The sequence below is a fragment of the Thamnophis elegans genome, chromosome 1 (assembly GCF_009769535.1).
Source record: "Thamnophis elegans isolate rThaEle1 chromosome 1, rThaEle1.pri, whole genome shotgun sequence".
Lineage (NCBI taxonomy): Eukaryota > Metazoa > Chordata > Lepidosauria > Squamata > Colubridae > Thamnophis > Thamnophis elegans.
The window spans coordinates 5,171,375-5,193,017 of record NC_045541.1 but is presented as its reverse complement, the minus strand read 5'-3'; the positions used below and the strand labels follow the sequence as shown (position 1 = coordinate 5,193,017).

The following is a 21,643-nucleotide window of genomic DNA, read 5'->3' as shown; positions in this document are numbered from 1 at the left end:
CGATTAGGTAGAAACCTAAAACATATGTCTCAATTTCCTATGTTACAAGCTGAACAAAATAGACGGTTTGGAAGAATTCTCACTTTTCTTGCACTAAAGATACATTATTGACCCCCATTGTTGACATTACTTGTCCAAATGTTATGATTGTGGCCAGAAAAAGCAAGCAAACATTGACGTGACATTCTTTTCAGTGAGAAATCCCAGAAATCCAGGTCTTTGCTATGAATCACTCTTATGAACTATAAAAAGTGCTATTAATTGTCTGACACCATAAACTATGGGGAATGTCCCTTATCATCCAGTTGAAGTGTCCACTCTATTTTCTGCTTAATTCTGGAGAATGCACAACTGCATTTTAAAAGTAGGTAGCAGTTTTACAGGAATGTTTCGCACCATATTCCCTTTAGAGTATTGAATTGTTCCACATGTGTTGGCTTACAGATATTTTTCAGAGCAACGTGAGTAAAAAAATGCAACATTTGAAATGCAAGAAAACCCCTGTGTTCTGAATGCAAATGTAATTTGTATTTATATTACTATAGTATATTTTCTCAGAAATTAGTCTAAGTAAATATTAAATATTGTTTAATAGGGCTTATTGTTCCAACCTCAAATTTAGAGATATTACTGATAATGAATAGCAATAGCAATAGCAGTTAGACTTATATACCGCTTCATAGGGCTTTCAGCCCTCTCTAAGCGGTTTACAGAGTCAGCATATCGCCCCCAACAACAATCCGGGTCCTCATAGCCTTGATGCTGATCACTAAGGAACCCATCTCCACATGGAAGGAAGATATAATGATTAACATGTTGCTACGATATCTGGTACGTTTTAATAAAACCTTTTGGAAACAATATTAAAAAAATATTTTCTGTCTTAAAACTATCCATTTTTACTGCATGCTTTTAAGATGACGCTACCTTTCCACATAAGGCTGGACAGAACAGAGTTTGCATGGGGCAGCCCCACATGGGTTCTTCTAAGAGATGATGGCATGATGGAAGGCACCAGAGAGGCGGTGTATTAGAGAGACTCAATGATTGATGATGATGATGTTAGGAACTGTAATTCCAGAACTATCATCAAGGGCCCCGGAACTGCATTTGCAGGAATACATGGACAATAATGGACATAAATATCAATTAACAAAGTTAAATCATCTGCTCTATTGGAATTACATTTGTTGATGATCTAAGATGTCAGATAATGATATTAAGTGTAGGTGGTATTATGGCTAAGCAGGATGTAAAATATCATCAGCTGTGTTTGTTAAAAAGGAAAATGTGAATATTAAAAGATAAATTGTGAGTTACCCCAAGGCCTTCTGTAAATAGCTTCCCTCCATTGTCTTCCTCATTGGCAGTTAAAAGATAAACTCCATTAGGTACACATATGGTTTATAATAGACGGCTTTGGAAGAGAAATTTTTTTAGAGCAGAAATATTTAGCTGAGGTACCTCTCCATCACTTTCAATGCCATCTTCCGCACTAATCGCTGAGGCCTCTTTATTAAATAAATTTGCACACAATTTGGAATCGAATATCTATATCAATGTTGAACTTGCTGAAACCCACTTTTTCTAGACATTCTGCTTGAAGAGTTTGTAGCCAAAATTAAAATTTGAAAGTGCTAAGAAAGTTCTATTTCCACTTTTGCATGAAGCCAGCTGGGTTGGTCCAGTCCCTTTCTCTCATCCCTAAGAAACAGGCAATGGCAAACCATTTTCAAAACCCTTGCCAAGAAAACTGCAGAGACTAGTCCAGGCAGTTTCCAAGGATCGAAAACTAACTTGAAGCCCCCCCCCCAAATATTCATTTATACTTGTTTGAATTATAAGTTCTAAGCATACTAATGGGTTGACAGAGGATGGTTCCTATGCATAACTGTTGTGGCCCAGCAGGAGCCACCAGACTCCGACAGCGAGCGGCCCTATGAGTCGGCTCTGGAGGATGTGGAGGACCCTGGATAGGGTTCCGACTCCTAGCAGGGTTCAGAGAGGCTGGTTGGCCACCAGGAGGCGCCTGAGCCTTGGACCAGTGGGGAGGAGACAAGGGAGTGTGATCTGGACGCCAACAGTGAGTTGTTCCTGGATGCCCGGCACCGAAGAGCTAATAGGCATCAGGAACAGTTGTGCAAGTACAGGAGGTAATTGCACTCAGCTGGTGGTCATTAGGCTCCTCTCCAGACTATAAAAGCACTGCTTGTGCACACGCCCCTTTTGCAGAAGTCAACACAGGAACAAATGTTGGAGAACATTATGGTGAGCTTGGCAGGCTGGATTGCTGCCACGGCTTATCTGTGCTGGATTGCTGCCAAGGACCTGTCTGTCTGTTAATTAAATGCCGTAACTTACCTTTGGCTTGGAGTGTGTTGGTGTGGGACGAGGGGGGTCAGAACACATAACCTTGTAGATGTAACCCTGAAGACAACGGTGGGATCCTGCTCGCTTAACAACCGCTTTGGTGATCTCATGTTTCACCTGTGTGTGCAGTTTTACCAAAACTTACCTTCCACGTAACGTCTTGGGAAGTAACACAGCTGAGGCATGGCAACTCGCTCTGCTGCGCTAATCAGCTGAGAGGCAATAGGTAAGTAAAGCGTAAGGGTGGTGGGCCCACCTGATCGTCGGAGCGAACCAGTTCACTCTCAGCTGATCGTCAGAGCTACCGGTATGCCCAAACCAGTCCGAACCGCCTGAATCCCACCCCTGCCTGAAGATAAAATGAAGAGTTTTAGCTATAGGAGAAAATTGCCTGAGCATTTTTATGGCTTACTCTGTTTTGTAAACAATGGATTTTTTTCTGAATGTCCCTGTAGGCCAGTGGTAGTCAACCTGGTCCCTACCGCCCACTAGTGGGCGTTCCTCCTTTTATGGTGGGCGGTAGGGGTTTGCTGTAACTCTGCTTTATAAATTTTATAAAGTAATTTCCCTACTTTATAAATCACCATTACTGTGGAACGGGTGGGCGGTTAGAAAATTTTACTACTAACAGAGATACAAGAGTGGGCAGTAGGTATAAAAAGGTTGACTACCCCTGCTGTAGGCAGTCCCAAATAAACTATAAAATACTTTCAGGGTTATTCCTTTGGGCAATGTCTTCTAATGATGTGGTAAACCAGTGGTGGGTTTCAAAATTTTTTTGAACCTACTCTGTGGGTGTGGCCTCCTTTGTGGGAGTGGCTTGCTGGCCATGTGTTCTCTCTCTCTCTCTCTCTCTCTCTCTCTCTCTCTTTCCTTCCTTTTGTCTCTCTGTCCCTTTTTTCTTTTTTTCTTTCATCTCTCTCTCACTTTTTCTTTCTTTTTTCCTTTCTTCCTTTCTTTCTCTTTCTCTCTCTGTGTGAGTCTGTCTGTCTGTCTGTGTGGCTCTTTGCCTCTCCCTCCCTTCCTCCCTCCCTCCCTCCCTCCCTCCCTCCATGTCTCTATGTGATTCTCTCTGTGTGTCTGTGTGTCTGTCTGTCTGTCTGTCTGTCTGTCTGTCTGTCTGTCTCTCTCTCTCTCTCTCTCTCTCTCTCTCTCTCTCTCTCTCTCTCTCTCTCTCTCTCTCTCTCTCTGTATCTCTCTCCTCCAGTGGTGGGTTTCAAAAAGTTTTGGAACTTCTTCTGTAGGTGTGGCCCGCTTTCCGGGTCCACTGGTGGAACCTCTTCTAACCGGTTCGGTAGATTTGACGAACCGGTTCTACCGAATAGGTGCGAACTGGTAGGAACCCACCTCTGTGGTAAACCATGAACAAGCTATGAACTTGCAGTTTCCAAGTTGCAAGCTTGGAACTGAAGCAGTTGTGTACATAATGTGCTCATGTGCAAGCGCAATTGATTGAAGAGTTCTATCGTTGTATTTCTTAAAAGATACTAGGACTGAAAGAGACGCTTGCAGTAGTGCTCTTAATATTTGCCTGTTTGATTTCCCCTCCCTCCCAAGATACTTGTTGTAACAGGACAAGAACTGCTAGAATGCCTTGTGTCACGAACCAGCTGTAGTGTACAAATTCAAATTGTGCAAATGGTTTTTCACATTGTCTGCGAAGGTCACAAGTGATGAAGGCCAGTCTTTTTTACTTAGCTTGTGACAAAAACAAAGGGTGATGATGATAAGGTAGAGAGGAGATAGCATTTCTATCACCCTGAGGTTCTTGGATGTAGGTTAGGACATCCGTGTAATAAATTAATCCTTCCAAACACGGTGGAGGAAAACATCCATCAAATCTTTGCAAGACTGAGGCCTGAAATACATCAGAATGGGAATGTTTTAAAATAATCCTCCTTTTTAATCTTTGTTTAAGAAAGAGAGATTGAATCTTATTTCTTTCTCATGAATGTTCACAGGAAAAATACAGCCATATGCTGAGATTTCAAGACTTCATTACTCACAGCTGTCTTGCAGTGTAAAGTGGATATATTATAGCCCATCCTTCTTGGCCTTAGGAAGTGGTCGAATGACCACATTCTTGGGCTGATGGATAGTTCTTCTCCTTTGCTTAAGCCCAGATGTGGCATTTATGAGGTGGTCTCATGACAAGAGGAAGTTGTTCTGAATAAAAGCAGAATCCTAGTCCAGACTGCAGAGAAAGAAAACTATCGTGAGTGTGACTGCATCCCGAGCATGAAATTTAGTTAAACATCTGTCTGGGGGGAATACTGAAGGCTTTATTAGCAATGTGGGTATGATTTCCAGTTGGTCATGAAAAGTTGAATTCTTAGATGTATCTACTTGCATTGTGATTTGCTTGCAGAAATCATGTGGCCTACACATGTAGCACTTTTACAAATGTTTGTGATGTTGTTGTTGATTTGATTTGGAATCCCTTATAATCTACTCTGCATGGAAATTAAACCAGCAAGATGCATCTCTTAGATATAACCTTTGCCATCAAGCCGAAAGGTCATTTTTTTCTACCCAATTAGTGGATTCTGTCTCAGATGTCATTCTTTGATAGATTACTTTCATAAGCACTGTTGTTAAATCAGAAGATGTCAAATTTACATTATTCAATCCTTGCTCATGCCTCTAGGCTACAATTCTCTAGTGGGATTTTGTCTTCTGATCTTTAGACTATTTCTGGCCCTGATATTTCTAAAGGACAGTGTAGAAGCATAGATCATCAGTTCCCAAATCATGTCATGGTGCGAGCTTCCTTAGGAACAAGATAAATGTTTGGTTATGTTGTAGTTAGAATCAGGAAGAAATTCAATCGCCACGAGGTTTCTACAGCATGAGCAAGTTGCTGGTTGTTGAAATGAACTGCTTTCAAAATTCATCTTTGTTTATTTGATACATTCATATTTTGGGTTTTTTCCCCACCATGGACCTCAAAAACAGCAGAACAGAGTAGTTTCAGCTAAGATGTTTCATATGTGACCAGTGGTGGGATTCAACCGGTTCGCACCTATTCGGGAGAACCAGCTGGTAACTTTCTAAACAGTTCAGAGAACCGATTGTTGGAAGAAATCTCCTTTTGTTTTTTTCCACTTTACAGGGCTAATCCTGTAAGGAAGGCAGGAAGGAAACATTCTGGTGTTGTTTCTAGCCTAATCTTTATTGCCCTGCTTACAGAAACTGCCTCTCCCGTTAACCCTTATTACATTGCAACAGCTGAGGCGAAGCGCCCATCGACCTGAGTGACCTTGAGTTGGCCACGCCCACCCAGTCACATGACCACCGAGCCCCACCTACCCAGATGGTCATTAGGGCAGAGAACCAGTTGTTAAATTATTGGAATCCCACCACTGTATGTGACCCAATGAAGCATCTTAAGCATAATCCTTATGATATGTGTTTTTGTAGAATACAGTTTGCTTCTATATTAAGCTTTGTGTAACACTCTAGAGGGGCTATTATTCATATTAAACATATGAAATAAATATACCGTATATACTCGAGTATAGGCCGACCCGAATATAAGCCGAGGCAGCTAATTTTACCACAAAAACTGGAAAAGTTATTGACTCGAGTATAAGCCTAGGGTGGGAAATGCAGCAGCTACCGGTAAATTTCAAAAATAAAAATAGATACCAATAATGTTTTTGAATATTTATTTCAAAGAAAAACAGTAAACTAGCGGTGTATTCAATGAAATACTTCACTCATCTCATGATGCTGATGTCCCGCTGTGATGATGATGTCCCGTGCAGCCGCGGGAGCGATGTCCCGCCTCCTATGACACACGGCACAGTGATTCCTATCATTGGATCACTGTACCAGAGGAGGTGGGACATCGCTATGTGGCTGCTTGCCATACCAAGGAGGAGGTGGGACATCGTTGCAGAGCGGCAGGAGGGGGAGGAAGGGGAATCGTAAGACAGCCCTGCATTACATTAGAACGTGAGGAGGGGGGATGGTGCGGTGCGCGCTACGCGGCAAACTGACACAGAGGGAGGGGAAACTCACAGGGGCACTGGGCCATTCATGAGTGTCACCCAGCGGCATGGCCGCGCCCCTTTTTCTCCTCCATTTTGGGCACATTTTTCACTGACTCGAGTATAAGCCGAGGCGGCTTTTTTCAGCCCAAAAAGTGGGCTGAAAAACTAGGCTTATACTCGAGTATATACAGTATACCCAGAATGTTTAACTAAGCATGACTTCAGCGCACTTTCATTGATCGTTACAATGGATTTTTGCCTATAAATACTATCCAGATATGCCAACGATTGTGGTCGGATGTCTGTTTGTTAAAACATGCAAAGGGCAAATGGACACCTCTGTGCTCGGCAGAAGAGCGCTTAGAACCTTGCAGGTTTTAGATGGATCAGAGCAGAGATGGGTTCCTACCAGTTCGCACCTATTCGGTAGAACCGGTTCGTCAAATCTACTGAACCGGTTAGAAGAGGTTCCACCAGTGGACCCGGAAAGCAGGCCACACATACAGAAGAGGTTCCAAAATTTTTTTAAACCCACCACTGGTCCTTGGATATGATTATTCTACACTATCATGCTCCTATTTATAAAACTCGGTGCCTCTGTGAAAGGTAAGGATGACTACTGCGTTTGTGGTGCAATCAGAACATTGCGTGTGTTGAAGTTGTTTTAACGCAAACCAAAGATGCCTTTTGAAAAACACGTTGACATCATATTCTTATGCAGGCCAGTGCTGTGTGTGAGATAATTTAAGGTGGTTCTGACAAGTGTCGTCGGCATCTTCATATCCGGTCACATGGGTGGCAAGCCACTCCCATCTGGTCACATGGGCAGCAAGCCACTCCCACAAAGGAGGCCACACCCACAGAGTAGGTTCGAACAATTTTTGAAACCCACCACTGGATCAGAGGAAAGCTAGAGTTCACTTTTATGCATGCAAGGCTTTGGGGCTTTTTCTAAGGGCATTTATGATTCATGGAGAGGGAGTGGAGGAGCACCTTAATGGGATGCGGCTGATTATTTTTCAGCTTCACTGAGAATTGAGATTGTTCAGCCCTTTTGCAAAAGGTGCTCAACCTTCCCTGAATGGAGTCCTTAGTATACTTTAAATGGACACATGCGATGAGGTGGAAAGCTGCCTTCGGGAAATCTTCCCCTACTTACTGAATTGTGATGAGCAGAAAATCTTTTTTTCTTCAAAGACGGGCAGGAGATGAGTGTGAACCTGAATGTTCGTGGCATTTGGGGGAAAAATAAATAAGGCATTCCGCTTACAGGATTGAACCTCTGGCAGCTCAGGGAGACAGCTGTCTGGGTTTTCTCTCTTTTGAAACCCAGCGTTGAGTTTATTGTTGAAGTACCATGATCTCCTCAGATAATTTCTCGAAAGAGAGGGAGACTTGGGGAGAGGCACACGTTCTGGTAACTCTGCTCCTTTTGGGGAACTGTGGGTGATCTGGGCAATTTTACGGGGCTGAGCAAGGAAGCACCTGTGGTTTTCAGCTCCAGGATTACCCAACATCAGTCTTCAATGGTAACAGTGTTAGACCCACTGAACCTTAAATCCCACTTGGCGTTGTTTTTTTTCCGTACAGTCTGTCTTATTTTGCAATAATAACAATACCGCTTTAATCGAGTAGCTTTACATCTCCAATTACTATTTAAAGTAAAGCTGCAAGACCCAGGAGAGAATTCTGTTTGAATATTTAATATTGGATTCTGTGCAGAAATATTTTGCTTATGATGTACATTAGCAGCGGTATTTTCACCGGTGTGGGTCTGTTCTCTCTTCACCCCCCACCCCGGGCCCCAGCTCATACGTTTAATTAAGAAATATACTAAGGATGTGTAAGATCTCCTGTGATGTTAATATGAACTGGAGTTTGTTTATGTAATTTTAAAGGCTTATTGCTGTAACAGTAGTGTTATAACTTTGGAGATTGCTATGCCTGGAGGAAATTTTTTAGATATTTCTTTCAGAACGGTAATAAGTGTGTGCTTGTGTGTGTGTGTGTGTGCGTGTTATGATGTCCAAAATAGTTTTCATTTGTCTGAAGTTTTGTTGGAGTTTATGAATATTGACCAGAGTTTATACAAATCTGTTTTATATATATACAACCCGTGGGGATATGCATGTTGCTTCGAAAACATACAAAACATTCAGATACTTCTGTTCTGCATGCATAAGTTGTATGGAAGATATGCAGATTTTCATCTTCGTGAACAAATGACATGTTTATGAAGCTTGGTGAACAGGCAGAATATGGGGTGATTATGCCAGCTATTGAGAATACTGCTCCTTGTTCCACCATTTCCTCTTTTGTCCCTTATTTAGACCTTGATAAATGCAATATTTTAGCTTTTTCCTGATAAATGCAATACTTCAATTTTTTTCTCTCTCTTCCCTCCCACACTTTTGCTTTTAATGTGCATTATTATCCTAGATAGAGGCTTTTTGAACAAAATTCTTCTAAGAGTGCTTTGTGTTTGTAAATATGACTATTATACAGACAAATTTTCTAAGATCCGGGTTTCATGCAGTTTCCTCCTAATTTTTGGCAACCTCCATTTATTTTTTATTAGTACATAGTTTGACAAATGACGATAAGATTCCTTTTCTTTTCATATTCTGTCAAATAAAGTGCCTTGACATTTCAAGATAAAATGCAAAGGACATGTGGGCAACTATAAAACCGCACATGAATTTCTGTTACTTTTCCATTTTTTAAAATTGTTTAACAGCATGTGGGAATTTTGAACACAATGCTTGAATGTGAAGAGTTGATGAGATATGGAAGTTATAAAAGTTTTCGTTGCTTACTTTGTCCGTGTTCCAGGCAAAATAAAATGTGTCCCTTGAATGCTTTTGTTGGAAGAGTTGGGCTTGTGCAAATGATATATGGCTGTTTTTATGAGGAGGGTGTAAAAGTGTGCAGAGGACCGCACGGAAAAAAAAATCTGTAGACATGTGCATCTATCAAGTTAACTGAAAAAATAACTCTGTAGTTTGCATGCATAAAATCTACACGGCATACATACATGTTCCTGGATTCCCAGAAAAGGGAAGAGATTTTAGAAAGAGCTGAGGGTTTATATAAATGTTTTTGTGTTGACAAAATTCTCTCCGTGGAACAAAACCAGATGTTTTTATATATCCTTAACTTCTTAAATTCTTTCTTGTGATTTTTTTTTTCCTGGATACCGTTTTTCCCTGCAAAGTGGAAAGTCACATAGAATTATTTGGATGAGGTTTGTAGAAGGAAACGTATTGAAACAATCAGCATGTTTCAGAACAAAGCAGTTCACATATGTGGGTGTATGTGAGCATGTGCAGGAATACACACATGCCAAGAATGTTCTGCCAATTTGTTAACCAGGGCTTTGCTTGCAAAATATTGTTATACAGGGTTCTGTATAAAGTCGTTCCTCCTCCTCCTCCTCCTCCACCACCACCACCACCAAAAGTAGGGTATGTCACCTCACAAAATAAGGGTATGTAAAATTAGAAAATAGGCAACATTTTGAAATACGAACAGTGTGTTTTAGTTGAACTTGTATTCTCTGATGTAAAAAATGAGTTAAAAAAAATATTACGCAAGGAAGATTTTCAAGAAAGTGAAAACTAAAAAACTAAAAAAGTATCTTCCTATGCTAGAAGATGCTGTTCACAGCTAGGATTTGGATGCAACCTATGAAAAGGCGAAAGACCTGCGGCTCCAAAGTGTGATTACCTAGCAAATTAAAACTTAAAACCCGCAGAGCTACCGCATATAGCTAACTGCCAGCTCAGCATAGCATTTGTTCTGATAAAATACATTCTATGGTTCCAGAGGACTTTAAGAGAGCCTGCCAGGGGTGAGTAAGACTCTTGTCTTCACAGAAGATTTGCTATCTAAGAGTGAGGAAAAAAAGTGGTGGGGGGACTTTGATGACAAATTTTGAGAACGTTGGTTCTGGCTCTTGACAGATGATTAAAAGGTTTATATTAAAATGTTATATATTTAGCTCAGATAATACAAGAAATTTGATGTTGTGAGTCTCCTCCAGCACCCTTAGAGGGAAGGTCGATTTTGTGAAAGAGGGAAAATGGTCCTTTGTGGAACAGGAGGTGGCAGGTTGCTTGTATAGGAGATAGAGAGACCCTGCAGTCATTTCCTGTTGCCACTAGCCCTCCTCCTGTTTTACTAGTCCTATCCTTGGGAAGGGACAAAGCTAGAGGTGGGTTCCTACCAGTTTGCACCTATTCGGTAGAACCGTTTCGTCAAATCTACTGAACTGGTTAGAAGAGGTCCCACCAATGGACCCGGAAAGCAGGCCACACCTACAGAAGAGGCTCCAAAATTTTTTTGAAACCCACCTCTGACACACACACACACACACACACACACACACACACACAGACAGACAGACAGACTGACTGACTGACTGACTGACTCACACAGAGAGAGAAAGAAAGGAAGAAAGAAATAAAAAAAGAAAAAAAGAAAGAAAAAGTGAGAGATGAAAGGAAAAAGGAAAAAGGGACAGAGAGACAAAAGGAAGGAAAGAGAGAGAGAGAGAGAGAAAGAAAGAAAGAAAGAAAGAAAGAAGAAAGAAAGGAAAGAAAACACATGGCCGGCAAGCCACTCCCACCAGGTCACATGGCCGGCAAGCCACTCCCACAAAGGAGGCCACACCCACAGAGTAGGTCCAAATTTTTTTTGAAACCCACCATTGGACAAACCATTCTTGCAGAGAATAGCTTTACAGGAGAAGGTTTTTTTTAAAAAAAAATGAGATCAAGTGGAGGAGTTTGGTGCCCATGTTTGCCTTCTTTCAATGTCCCTCGGTGCTCTGGATGCCACCAACAGGGTTGGAGGAGCTAAACTGGAGGAAACTGGAGAAGGGAAGCCAGGATTCCTCCCACCTTTTGCAAAAAAAAGTGACCTCCTTGTTATACTCACTGGACAGTGTGGAGTGGTAACAGAAAATGCAACTTGCTTATTTGGAACCCTGGGAAGATTGGATAACTCTTGGGCAGAAATGGGATTATTTGTGAGAAGCTCATTATCTCTGCTAATACAACCAGCATGGTAGAAATGGTGTTATTGTTTATCCCTGCTGGAGAGCACCAGACACCTCCTGTGTATTGGCACCAAATGTAGGATTGAGCACACCCATTACAGACCGTGGCCTGATTTCCTTAGGTGATTTAATGCAGCTTCGGTTATCACGTTCTGAACTCTTAACTCGATTCGGAGGCTTGACAAATTGAAAAAGGCAAGCATACAAAACAGTTTCTGGCGAGCAAGTCCTTTGCGTGGCCTCCTGTGTGTTGGACCTTCAGTGGCAATCATTCAACCAGAGTGGGAGAGAGGAGGAAATGCATGCCTCTTGGGAAGAAGGCCCCTGTCCTTAAAACCCAGAGTTAGTTGCTGAGAAGTAATATATAATTCACAAGGCCGTGCTGTTTCATGCAGATGGTGACATTCAAGCATGACTGACAGTGAAGAAGCAAAATCTCTGAAACCCATTTTACTCTCTTCCCTCTGTTCTTTTTTCCTGTGGTCTCCTGAAATGCTAAACATTGACATTTTCCACCAATGGAAAACTACACAGGCACGGTATAATTTTATATAGTGTTTGTAGTAGTTTCTAATTTCAGCCTTTTGCTTATGTGTCTATGCAGCTGAGGCAACATTTCCCCTGTCTTTTTCTTCCCCAATTTATCTGAAGGACCATGAGGTCATCCAGTGCCTTTCAGTAATCAGAAGTCTGTATAAGCAAGAGTTATTATTTTGACTGGGTAACATTCACGGGGTGGAGTGTGGGGAATACAGCAGTAGCTTTTTTTTTTTTTTTTTGGGTGTTCCTCGATTTAAAAGAGTTTTCTTACTCCTCTGTGTCATGTGTCTGTAGAATAAAAGCATCCCCGGAGGCTAGAAGAAGGGGGAGACGGGGGACAGAGCTGCGTTCGGGAGCTTTCTTTATAATGAAAGGCCTCCTGTTTGCCTCGAGGTTTTTTCCAGTACCAAAGACCTCCTTTTAATATTGTTTGTGTGCCCCTCCTCATGCCATTTAGGCTGAATACCCCTAGAGTCCCACTCCCAAAATGAAGGAGCGTGGTAAATCAGGCAATAGCAATAGTTAGACTTATATACCGCTTCATAGGGCTTTCAGCCCTCTCTAAGCGGTTTACAGAGAGTCAACATATTGCCCCCTAACAATCCGGGTCCTCATTTTACCCACCTCGGAAGGATGGAAGGCAGAATTATCCAGGTAGTCTTTGACTATCCCAATTAAATTAGCAGCTGTTAGCAATGCATCGGTAGAAACCCTCTTGCCAAATGCCGGCTGCTATTAACTTGAGTGCAGAGAACTCGCGCGGCTTTGGATCCTGATCACTAAAGTTTTGTTCTGTAAAGCAAGTTAGAAAAATAGGTAGACTAGATTGGTTCACCGACAAATGCGCGCACGACAAAAGCGCGCCGACAAAACCACGGCGAGAAAACCGCGAGGTCGAAATCGCGCCGACGAATGCGTGAAGAAGCGCGCCGACAACAGCGCACCGACAAAAGCGCGCCTTTAACAAACAACTAATAACAACCTAATAACCCTAACCCTAACCCTAACCCTAATCCTAATCCTAACCCTAACCCTAACCCTAACCCTGAACCTAACCCTAACCCTAACCCTGAACCTAACCCTAACCCTAACCCTAACCCTAACCCTAACCCTAACCCTAACCCTAACCCTAACCCTAACCCTAACCCTAACCCTAACCCTAACCCTAACCCTAACCCTAACCCTAACCCTAACCCTAACCCTAACCCTAACCCTAACCCTTACCTTAACTTAAATTGCGCTTTTGTGGGTGCGGTTTTGTCGGCACGTTGTTGTGAGCGCTTTTATGACATTGCGGTTTTCTCACCGCAGTTTTCTTGCCGCGGTTTTGTCGTGCGCGCATTTGTCGGGTCACGGACTAGATTGGATGCAGAAGGAAAAACTAAAGCTGCTTGCATGGCTTGGCTAATCCTGATTGCGGGGCAAGGGACATATTGTTTAGAAATTCTCAAGACATGGCCATCCTGTCCAGGATATTTTCCTCACATTAAAATGTTCTACAGTCATTGGATATTTCCAAATACACGTGTGTAGGTGCTAGAAACAATACGTGTACAATCACACCGCTCAAAAGTATTTGTTTTGTTACCTGTTTCCAGCTGTGGCCATCGCTGAACCAAAGCTGTAATTCAAAGAGAGAGCTATTTCATTTAATTCCTGGGTGTCTGCACTTCTTTCCTTCTTTCATTATTTCTTCGTTCCTTCTGGGAAATTGCTTGAGGCGTGCAGAGAGGGACAGTCCCCTTAGGCTGCCCTGAGGGGACATCATCTGGCGGTAGCAATGAACCGCTGTGCGGTTTTGTCCCTTTTGATGGACACAGTAAAAATAAAAACAGTGTGCTGTACATCCATATTAGAATGGCATTGTGGAGATTCTTTTAGTATGCATTTAGTTGTGTGTATGATGCAGATTTCTCCCCCCATAGCCCGTAATGAAATAATAAATCAGATTTGTGGCCTTTGTAAGATGAAATGTTTTCTTGAAGATTAAATCACCCTCCTGGGTCCATCGTTATGTAACTAAGGGTTGAAAGTGCTTCCTCGCTCAAGATATATAATTGTTACCAGGCTATTTGTGGGCCTGCACCACAAAAACCACCACTGCTGATTATTGCAGTCTTTAATTCCAACGGCTTAGCTTGCCATGAAATCTTGAAGGAGACAGGGAGGAGATGAAGGCAGAGCCAGGGAAGAAAGACACGCAGAAGGGACACGAAGTGGGGTGTGGACGTTCAGTTTTGCGGTTGGAATGGAAAGAAGAAATGCTAAGATGTAATCTGAAAGCTATTCCTTGCTATGTCAGAGACTATATGTGTGGGCCTAACGTGTGACACACAGACCTTTCTGGATGCCAGGCATTGTTGTTGGACAGGGTGCATACCAGGGGTGGGATTCAAATAATTTACCAACCGGTTCTCTGCCCTAATGACCATCTGGGTACGCGGCACTCAGTGGTCATGTGATCATGTGGGCGTGGCCAAGTCAAAGTCACTCAGGTCGATGGGCGCTTCGCCTTAGTTGTTACAATGGTAATAAGGGTTAACCGGAGAGGCAGTTTCTGTAAGCAGGGCAATAAAGATTAGGCTAGAAACAACAGCAGAATGTTTCCTTCCTGCCTTCCTTACAGGATTAGCCCTGTAAAGTGGGAAAAAACAAAAGGAGATTTCTTCCAACAACCGGTTCTCTGAACCGCTTAGAAAGTTAACAACTGGTTCTCCTGGATAGGTGCGAACCAGCTGAATCCCACCACTGGTGAATACTTTTCTAGGGTACTATCTTGTAAAAGAGCATGCTCAGGATACCCTACGGCTATCTAACTACCTTGTTACAATGGTAATAAGGGTTAACCGGAGAGGCAGTTTCTGTAAGCAGTGCAATAAAGATTAGGCTAGAAACAACAGCAGAATGTTTCCTTCCTGCCTTCCTTACAGGATTAGCCCTGTAAAGTGGGGAAAAACAAAAGGCCTTGTAAAAGGCCAAAGATGGCTTAATAAAAGGTAAAATATGGCTTAGTAATTTTTTGCTTTTCCCTCACTTTAGGTTGGAGAGTCAACACTTAGGCAGATCATTTACTTTTAGACTACAGGTGATTTATTGCTAAGAAAGGGCCTTGGTGCTTCTGCTGCTCCTAGATTGAAAAAAAAAACCCTTCAGATGAGAGTTGGTGGCCATAGTCTACTTGCCTTAAAGTGCTACTGTTACATGAAAATGTTAAAGTAGACTGGAGAAGATTGGTTGGAATTTCTTCTTGACAGAATCCCCCTGTTGTATGATTTTGAGCCAGATTTTATCTCTTTTTGGTTTCAACTATATTAAGAATAGTTGAAAGAGACCATGAAAAATTTCCTGGACAGGAAAGGTGGGGTCAAACATGTCGTAAATAAAATAAATACCATTGCTTTAAAAAAGACTCCCAAAAGGAATAACTATTTTCTATTGGGTGAATTTCAAGACAGGTTTTAAACTCTGAGCACATTCAAAAGCCAAGGTGTGTGATCTTGTTGAATCTTGCCAGGTATCCCCTGAAATGCCTTTCCTCACTCCTATTTGACATGATAATTACGAAGGGAGGGAGATACATTGGCTGTTCTCTGCTAAGAACCATTCTATGTCTACGAAGACTTTCTCAAGATGAATGACAGCCAAGCAGTGAAGCATAGTAATCACTATTGTGTGAGGTTTATCCCGTTGTGTTGAATTGCATAACTCATAAATAGAGGAACTATTGCTGAGAAAAAGGTATTTACAAGGGAGAAGGAAGGAAAAGACGATCACAGTTAATTTTTGCATTGTACATTGAAAGTATGATAATCTATAGTCATCCCAGTTTCAAATTATGTATTTTCCTCCCCCACCCAAAAGCAGGATTATTAAATTGGAATCTAATAATCCCTGGGACTCCTGTTAGACTAACTATGGAAGAAAGGAAGGAATTGGAAGCACTTTACTTTATTTCCAGATAATCTGATTTCTGCATTAAATGTTCGGGGGAGGGAAGAAATTTTGTAGATTTTGGACCCATTTATAGCTGCTCTGTTTTCCTGGACTGTTTAAGATGTGAATGTATTGCTATTTGAGGTTGGTACAGTGGTGGGTTTCAAAAATTGTTCGAACCTACTCTGTGGGTGTGGCCTCCTTTGTGGGAGTGGCTTGCCGCCCATGTGACCAGATGGGAGTGGCTGGCTGCCCATGTGACCGGATATGAAGATGCCGACGACACTTGTCAGAACCACCTTAAATGACCTCACACACAGCACTGGCATGCATAAGAATAGGATGTAAACTTGTTTTTTAAAAGGCATCTTTGGTTTGAGTTAAAACAACTTCAACACACGCAATGTTCTGACTGCACCACAAACGCAGTAGTCATCCTTACCTTTCACAGAGGCACTGAGTTTTATAAATATGAGCATGATAGTGTAGAACAATCATATCCAAGGACCAGTGGTGGGTTTCAAAAAATTTTGGAACCTCTTCTGTAGGTGTGGCCTGCTTTCCGGGTCCACTGGTGGAACCTCTTCTAACCGGTTCGGTAGATTTGACGAACCGGTTCTACCGAATAGGTGCGAACTGGTAGGAACCCACCCCTGGGTTGGTATTATTATGCACACTAAGTCTAAATATCCACACTTATCCGGCTTTAGTAAAACAAATGGAAAGCACAAAACCATAACAACATAATTCAATCATCATTTACCAGATAAATATATCAAAGTGTTTTGAGATTATTACCAATGTCGCTTGCTGCCTTTATTTTAGATCTTGAATATTTTTGTCTGTTTGTTTGTAGCTCAGCCATGCGGGGGCCGCTTGAACTCCAAAGATGCTGGCTACATCACTTCACCCGGGTATCCACAAGACTACCCTTCCCATCAGAACTGTGAGTGGATCATTTACGCCCCAGAACCCAACCAGAAGATCACGCTCAACTTTAACCCTCACTTTGAAATTGAGAAACACGATTGCAAGTAAGTGGTTTCTTCTTTTTTTTGGTCTCCTACTGCCCCTGTCCTTGACTTTAGGGAAAGAAACCCAGTCTGTTCCTCCTGATTTTTGGCCTCTCTTTACTCCCACTGTAGGATTAGTGTAGTATCTTTATAAAAAACGGATACTGTGATTGGAGGAATTTAGATAGTGTGGATGAATGGGAGGTTGAAACTCTGAAGTTGAAATGGATGGTGCCATTCTGCAAAGTTGCAAGTAATATATCACACTTGGAATGTAGCTATTAAGCAAAAATTTCTGATAAGCCATTAGGATATCTTACTCTGCACGCATGAACACATATTAGAGCTCTTCTTTCTATTCTCTGCTACATTGCAAATAAGCACAGAATCAGGGAGATGGGGGAATGTGTGAATCATATTCTGGGGTCTGACATGGCCATGGGTCTCAAGGTTTTTTTTTTCTGTCTTACTGAGCATTTAGTAACTGCCTAAACAGATATACAATGCTAGTATTTTCAGGTTCCTTATATTTGGTCATCCATCAGAGGTAGAAAAGAAAAAGCTACTCTTTTTCAGAAAGATGCAGGAATAAGAGTTCCAGCAGAATCAGCTTCGTGGTTTGGTTGGGAGGCTGTGTGTTTTTTTTTACATAGGAGCAAATCTATTGGTGACATATTTAGAATCATACTAGACCAGTGTTTCTCAACCTTGGCGACTTTAAGTCCTATGGACTTCAACCCCCAGAATTCCCCAGCCAGCATAGCTCTGTGCTCTGTGCACACCAGTGGTGGGTTTCTGCCAGTTCGCACCGGCTCAGGAGAACCGGTTGGTGAAATTTACTGATCCGGTGAGAGGTTTGACCGGTGGACCCGGAAGTAACTAAAGAATTCAGTGACATCGTCTTGGCCACTCCCACCCAGTCACATGACTGGCAAGCCACTCCCACCCGGTCACATGGCCGGCAAGCCACTCCCACCCGCTCACATGGCCGGCAAGCCACTCCCACGAAAGCAGGCCACACCCACAGAGTAGGTTCCAAAAAAATTTGAAACCCACCACTGGTGCACACCATGATGGCAACGGCAGAAGACATCGGAGAACCGGTTCTGGGTGTGTGTCAGACATGGGTCTCTGCCAGTTCTGCCACCCAGGCTTGAATTCCACTACTAGTTCGGCCAAACTAAGCCAAACTGGCAACAACCCACCTCTGATCCCAGGTGGGCAAAAAGCACTGGGAGCAGAGGTGACTTCTGAATTCCTGCCAGCTTCCCCAGTGACTTTGTTTGTGGGAAACTAGCAGGGAGTATCACAAATCACTCTTCCTTCTCTTCAGCTGACCCATGGAACTGCCTGCCATTTTGCTGGGGGGAGTGGAAACTAAGAGAGCCACGGACTCCAAAGAAAGGCAATTTGGAGATTGGTTTTGAAAATTGCAAGGTGTTCTGACATTCAATCCATAAGACAATAAAGCACAGAAATTGAAGCTTGGAAAATGTAGCTTTTAACAGGATTTAACATAATTGGTTCTGCCATGAGCAAGTCCTGTAATTTACATGTTTGATAGGATTTAGCATAATTGGTTCTGTTGTTCCAGTACAGGGAGTCCTCGATTTATGACCACAATCAAGCCCAACATTTCTGTTGCTAAGTGAGACATTTGTGAAGAGAGTTTTGCTGACCTATCTTGTAACAGTTGTTAAGTGAATCACTGCAGTTGTTAAATTAATGTCTTGGTTATTAAGCGAATCTGGCTTCCCCATTGACTTTGCTTGTCAAAAGGTGGCAAAAGGTGATCACATGACCTGGGGCACTGCAACCGTCATAAGCGTGAGTCAGTTGCCAAGCATCTGAAATTTGTCCACATGATGCTGCCATAAATGTGGAAAATTGCCCAAAGTTACTTTTTTTCAATGCCATTATAACTTTGAATAGTCGCTAAATGAACTTCAGAGCCGAGGTGGCGCAGTGGTTAAATGCAGCACTGCAGGCTACTTCAGCTGACTGCAGTTCTGCAGTTCGGCGGTTCTAATCTCATCGGCTCAGGGTTGACTCAGCCTTCCATCCTTCCAAGGTGGGTAAAATGAGAACCCGGATTGTTGGGGGCAATATGCTGACTCTGTAAACCGCTTAGAGCGGGCTGAAAGCCCTTTGAAGCGGTATATAAGTCTAACTGCTATTGCTATTGCTATTCTTTAAGTTGAGGACCATCTGTATAGCCAATTCCCATTGGTGGATACTTAGGCGATAAAAAGACTAAAGAAAAAAAGGGATTATTTTTCGTAGCATGACATAGCATGTTGTTTTTTTTACTCAACAAGGTTACAATTGGATTTCCAGTAATTGGCTAGGAGAAATCTTAAAAAAAAATATTGATGGCAAGTACCACTTTTCTTGCAGTGGACAAAAAAAGCAGCTTTCTCAACATTTCCTCTCCCATCTGGTTAGCAAAAGGAAATGTGGACTTTTTTGGCAGCTTGTCACACCCGTTTGGTTATTCGTGTGCTCTACATTCTTTGTGAGTAGAGAAGTGTTTGCTCCCTGCCTTCAAAAATCAGACAGATTCTACAGCACTTGGTGCATTGCAAAGCCAGGGAGCTCAATGTCCAAGAAAAACAATTAGCAGCTAGTAAGAAATAATTAACCGCTTCAGTGAGCACCATTAAAAGCATGAATTAATGAGGTAGCCCCTTGGGTTTTATAGCTCTGTTTGAATCTCTGTGGCCTAGAGGCTGTCTTAAAATATTTTGCTTTTCTTGAACGTCTAGATCTGATCCTGCAGTCTTTTCATGTGGTTTTAAGTCCTCCTTATTTCGGAGGGGTGGATAAATTGAGTTGACGAGCTGGTTGAGGATACAGCAGTTTGATTTTTTCCAAAATAATAAATAATTCCCTCTGCGGGTGGGGAGAAATGCTGGGTTCATGTTTTAATGTAAACCTAGTTAATTGATGCTTCTGTGCTATTTTAATTGTGTTAAAACGTAATTATTCTTTGACATTCATATATCTTTAATGAAAATGTACTCAACTGTGCACCAAATGCTTTCTGGTTAAGGGAATTTCTTGTGGAACACACATAGTAGGGGAAATGTGCCTAATCTTTGTTAAGTTTCACATTTAAAAGAAGAAACTGGAAAAATAAGAACAGAGAAATTGAATTTATCCCTAAGAAAAAAAATAGTGTAAATTCATATAACTGACATAGCTTGAAATTGCTTGCGTAGATCCTTGTTGATAGACGTTTAAACTGTTCAGTTCATTTTGGAATGAAATTATTTTTAATGTCTTGGTGGCTATCCAAGATTGGTTTCGTTGGCCCTCTCAATGCCTTTTAATATATATTTTTTAATATTGATAGTTTTTATAGTCCTTGTTTTTTCTAGCACTTGGAGCAGCTTACAAGGATAGCTGTCACCACCTTGAATGAAAACAGCTAGGGATCACACTGATTGAAAGAAATAACAAGCTTAATTCAGACATTATATTTCATCATGGCTTGTTCTAAGTATAGCTGCAAAGATTTAGAACTGTGTTGTCTTTTTGCTGTCTACCTGGTTAGGTCTATTTTGCTAGTTTGGAGCAAAACCATCTCTATCCCACATTGCAGCTTATTGTGAATTAGAAAATAGTGTTTCTCCTTCGAGTATTTTTTTTTAAGTTGGAAGAAGTGGGGGAGAAGTGTTGCTATATCCACACTCCTTGGGGATAAGATCATCATGCCTGTTTTCTGAACTCCCCCCCCCCCCCGCCTCCAAGTCTCTTGGTGGACTAGTTAGTTACTTTTATTTTTCCCAGAAAGGAAAGTATGACTGAGACCTTTGCAAATTGTCAACTATGTGAAGGCCAGATGTGGAGCAGTATACAGTGGGAGCAACTGTATGTGGCAGTTAGCAATAGCAATAGCAGTTAGACTTATATACCGCTTCATAGGGCTTTCAGCCCTCTCTAAGCGGTTTACAGAGTCAGCATATCGCCCCCACAGTCTGGGTCCTCATTTCACCCACCTCGGAAGGATGGAAAGCTGAGTCAACTTTGAGCCGGTGAGATTAGAACCGCTGAACTGCAGAACTCAGCTTAAGTGGCCTGCAGTACTGCACTCTAACCACTGCGCCACCTCAGCTCCTCTCAGTTCTGTGTTAGAGGCTTCTGGAGGCAGAGTAATGGCTTGTTATTACCTTTCTAATTGATATAGCTCATTAAATGACAGTTCAATCGGACAAACAAACTCATGTTTACCTGCAGCTACATCTTCTGGTTTATTGGCTCATCTCAAATTATCGTTGTCTTCTATTCTCAGCTGAATGTGTCAGCCCTGGAAGACATCTTTACCATTGGAGCTTTGGGGCTGCCACATTTAGTGTCTTGGAAAATCGGAGGTGGGATTGCACAGAGTGGAGGAGGATTAGCCATAACAACGTTCCTTTCTCTGGAAGTCAAGCAGTGGTGGGTTGCCAATATTTTTACTACTAGTTTAGGTGCGCTTGTGCGCATGCTTGCGAGTTCGTGTGACACTTTTGTACATGCGCAGAAGCATCCGGGCAGGTGGGTGGAGCCTCCCACCACTGCTACTACCGGTTTGCCTGATCCGGGTCGAACTGGGAGCGACCCATCTCTGGAGTCAAGGGCATTCAGTCTGCACCTGGATGGGAGAGACTGGAGGTTGTCTTCCGTTGGAATTGATTGGACCTCGTGATGAAATTATGGGTGTAGGAGATGAATCTTTGATTTTCTTTTGG

The 21,643-nt window shown here is 42.2% G+C and overlaps 1 protein-coding gene across 2 annotated transcripts in view; it reads left to right on the top strand.

Moving 5' to 3' along the window:
• LOC116503273 (neuropilin-2-like) overlaps positions 1-16,961 on the top strand; it is a 51,669-nt gene extending 34,708 nt beyond the window's left edge. Inside the window, exon 2 of one of the 2 annotated variants that reach the window (XM_032209581.1) lies at positions 16,754-16,961. In XM_032209581.1, the coding sequence (XP_032065472.1) occupies positions 16,754-16,935 (182 nt within the window). In that variant the 3' untranslated portion in view covers positions 16,936-16,961. The remainder of the gene's footprint in view (positions 1-16,753) is intronic. The other variant, XM_032209571.1, reaches the window with a different exon arrangement.
• Positions 16,962-21,643: the final 4,682 nt, after the last annotated feature.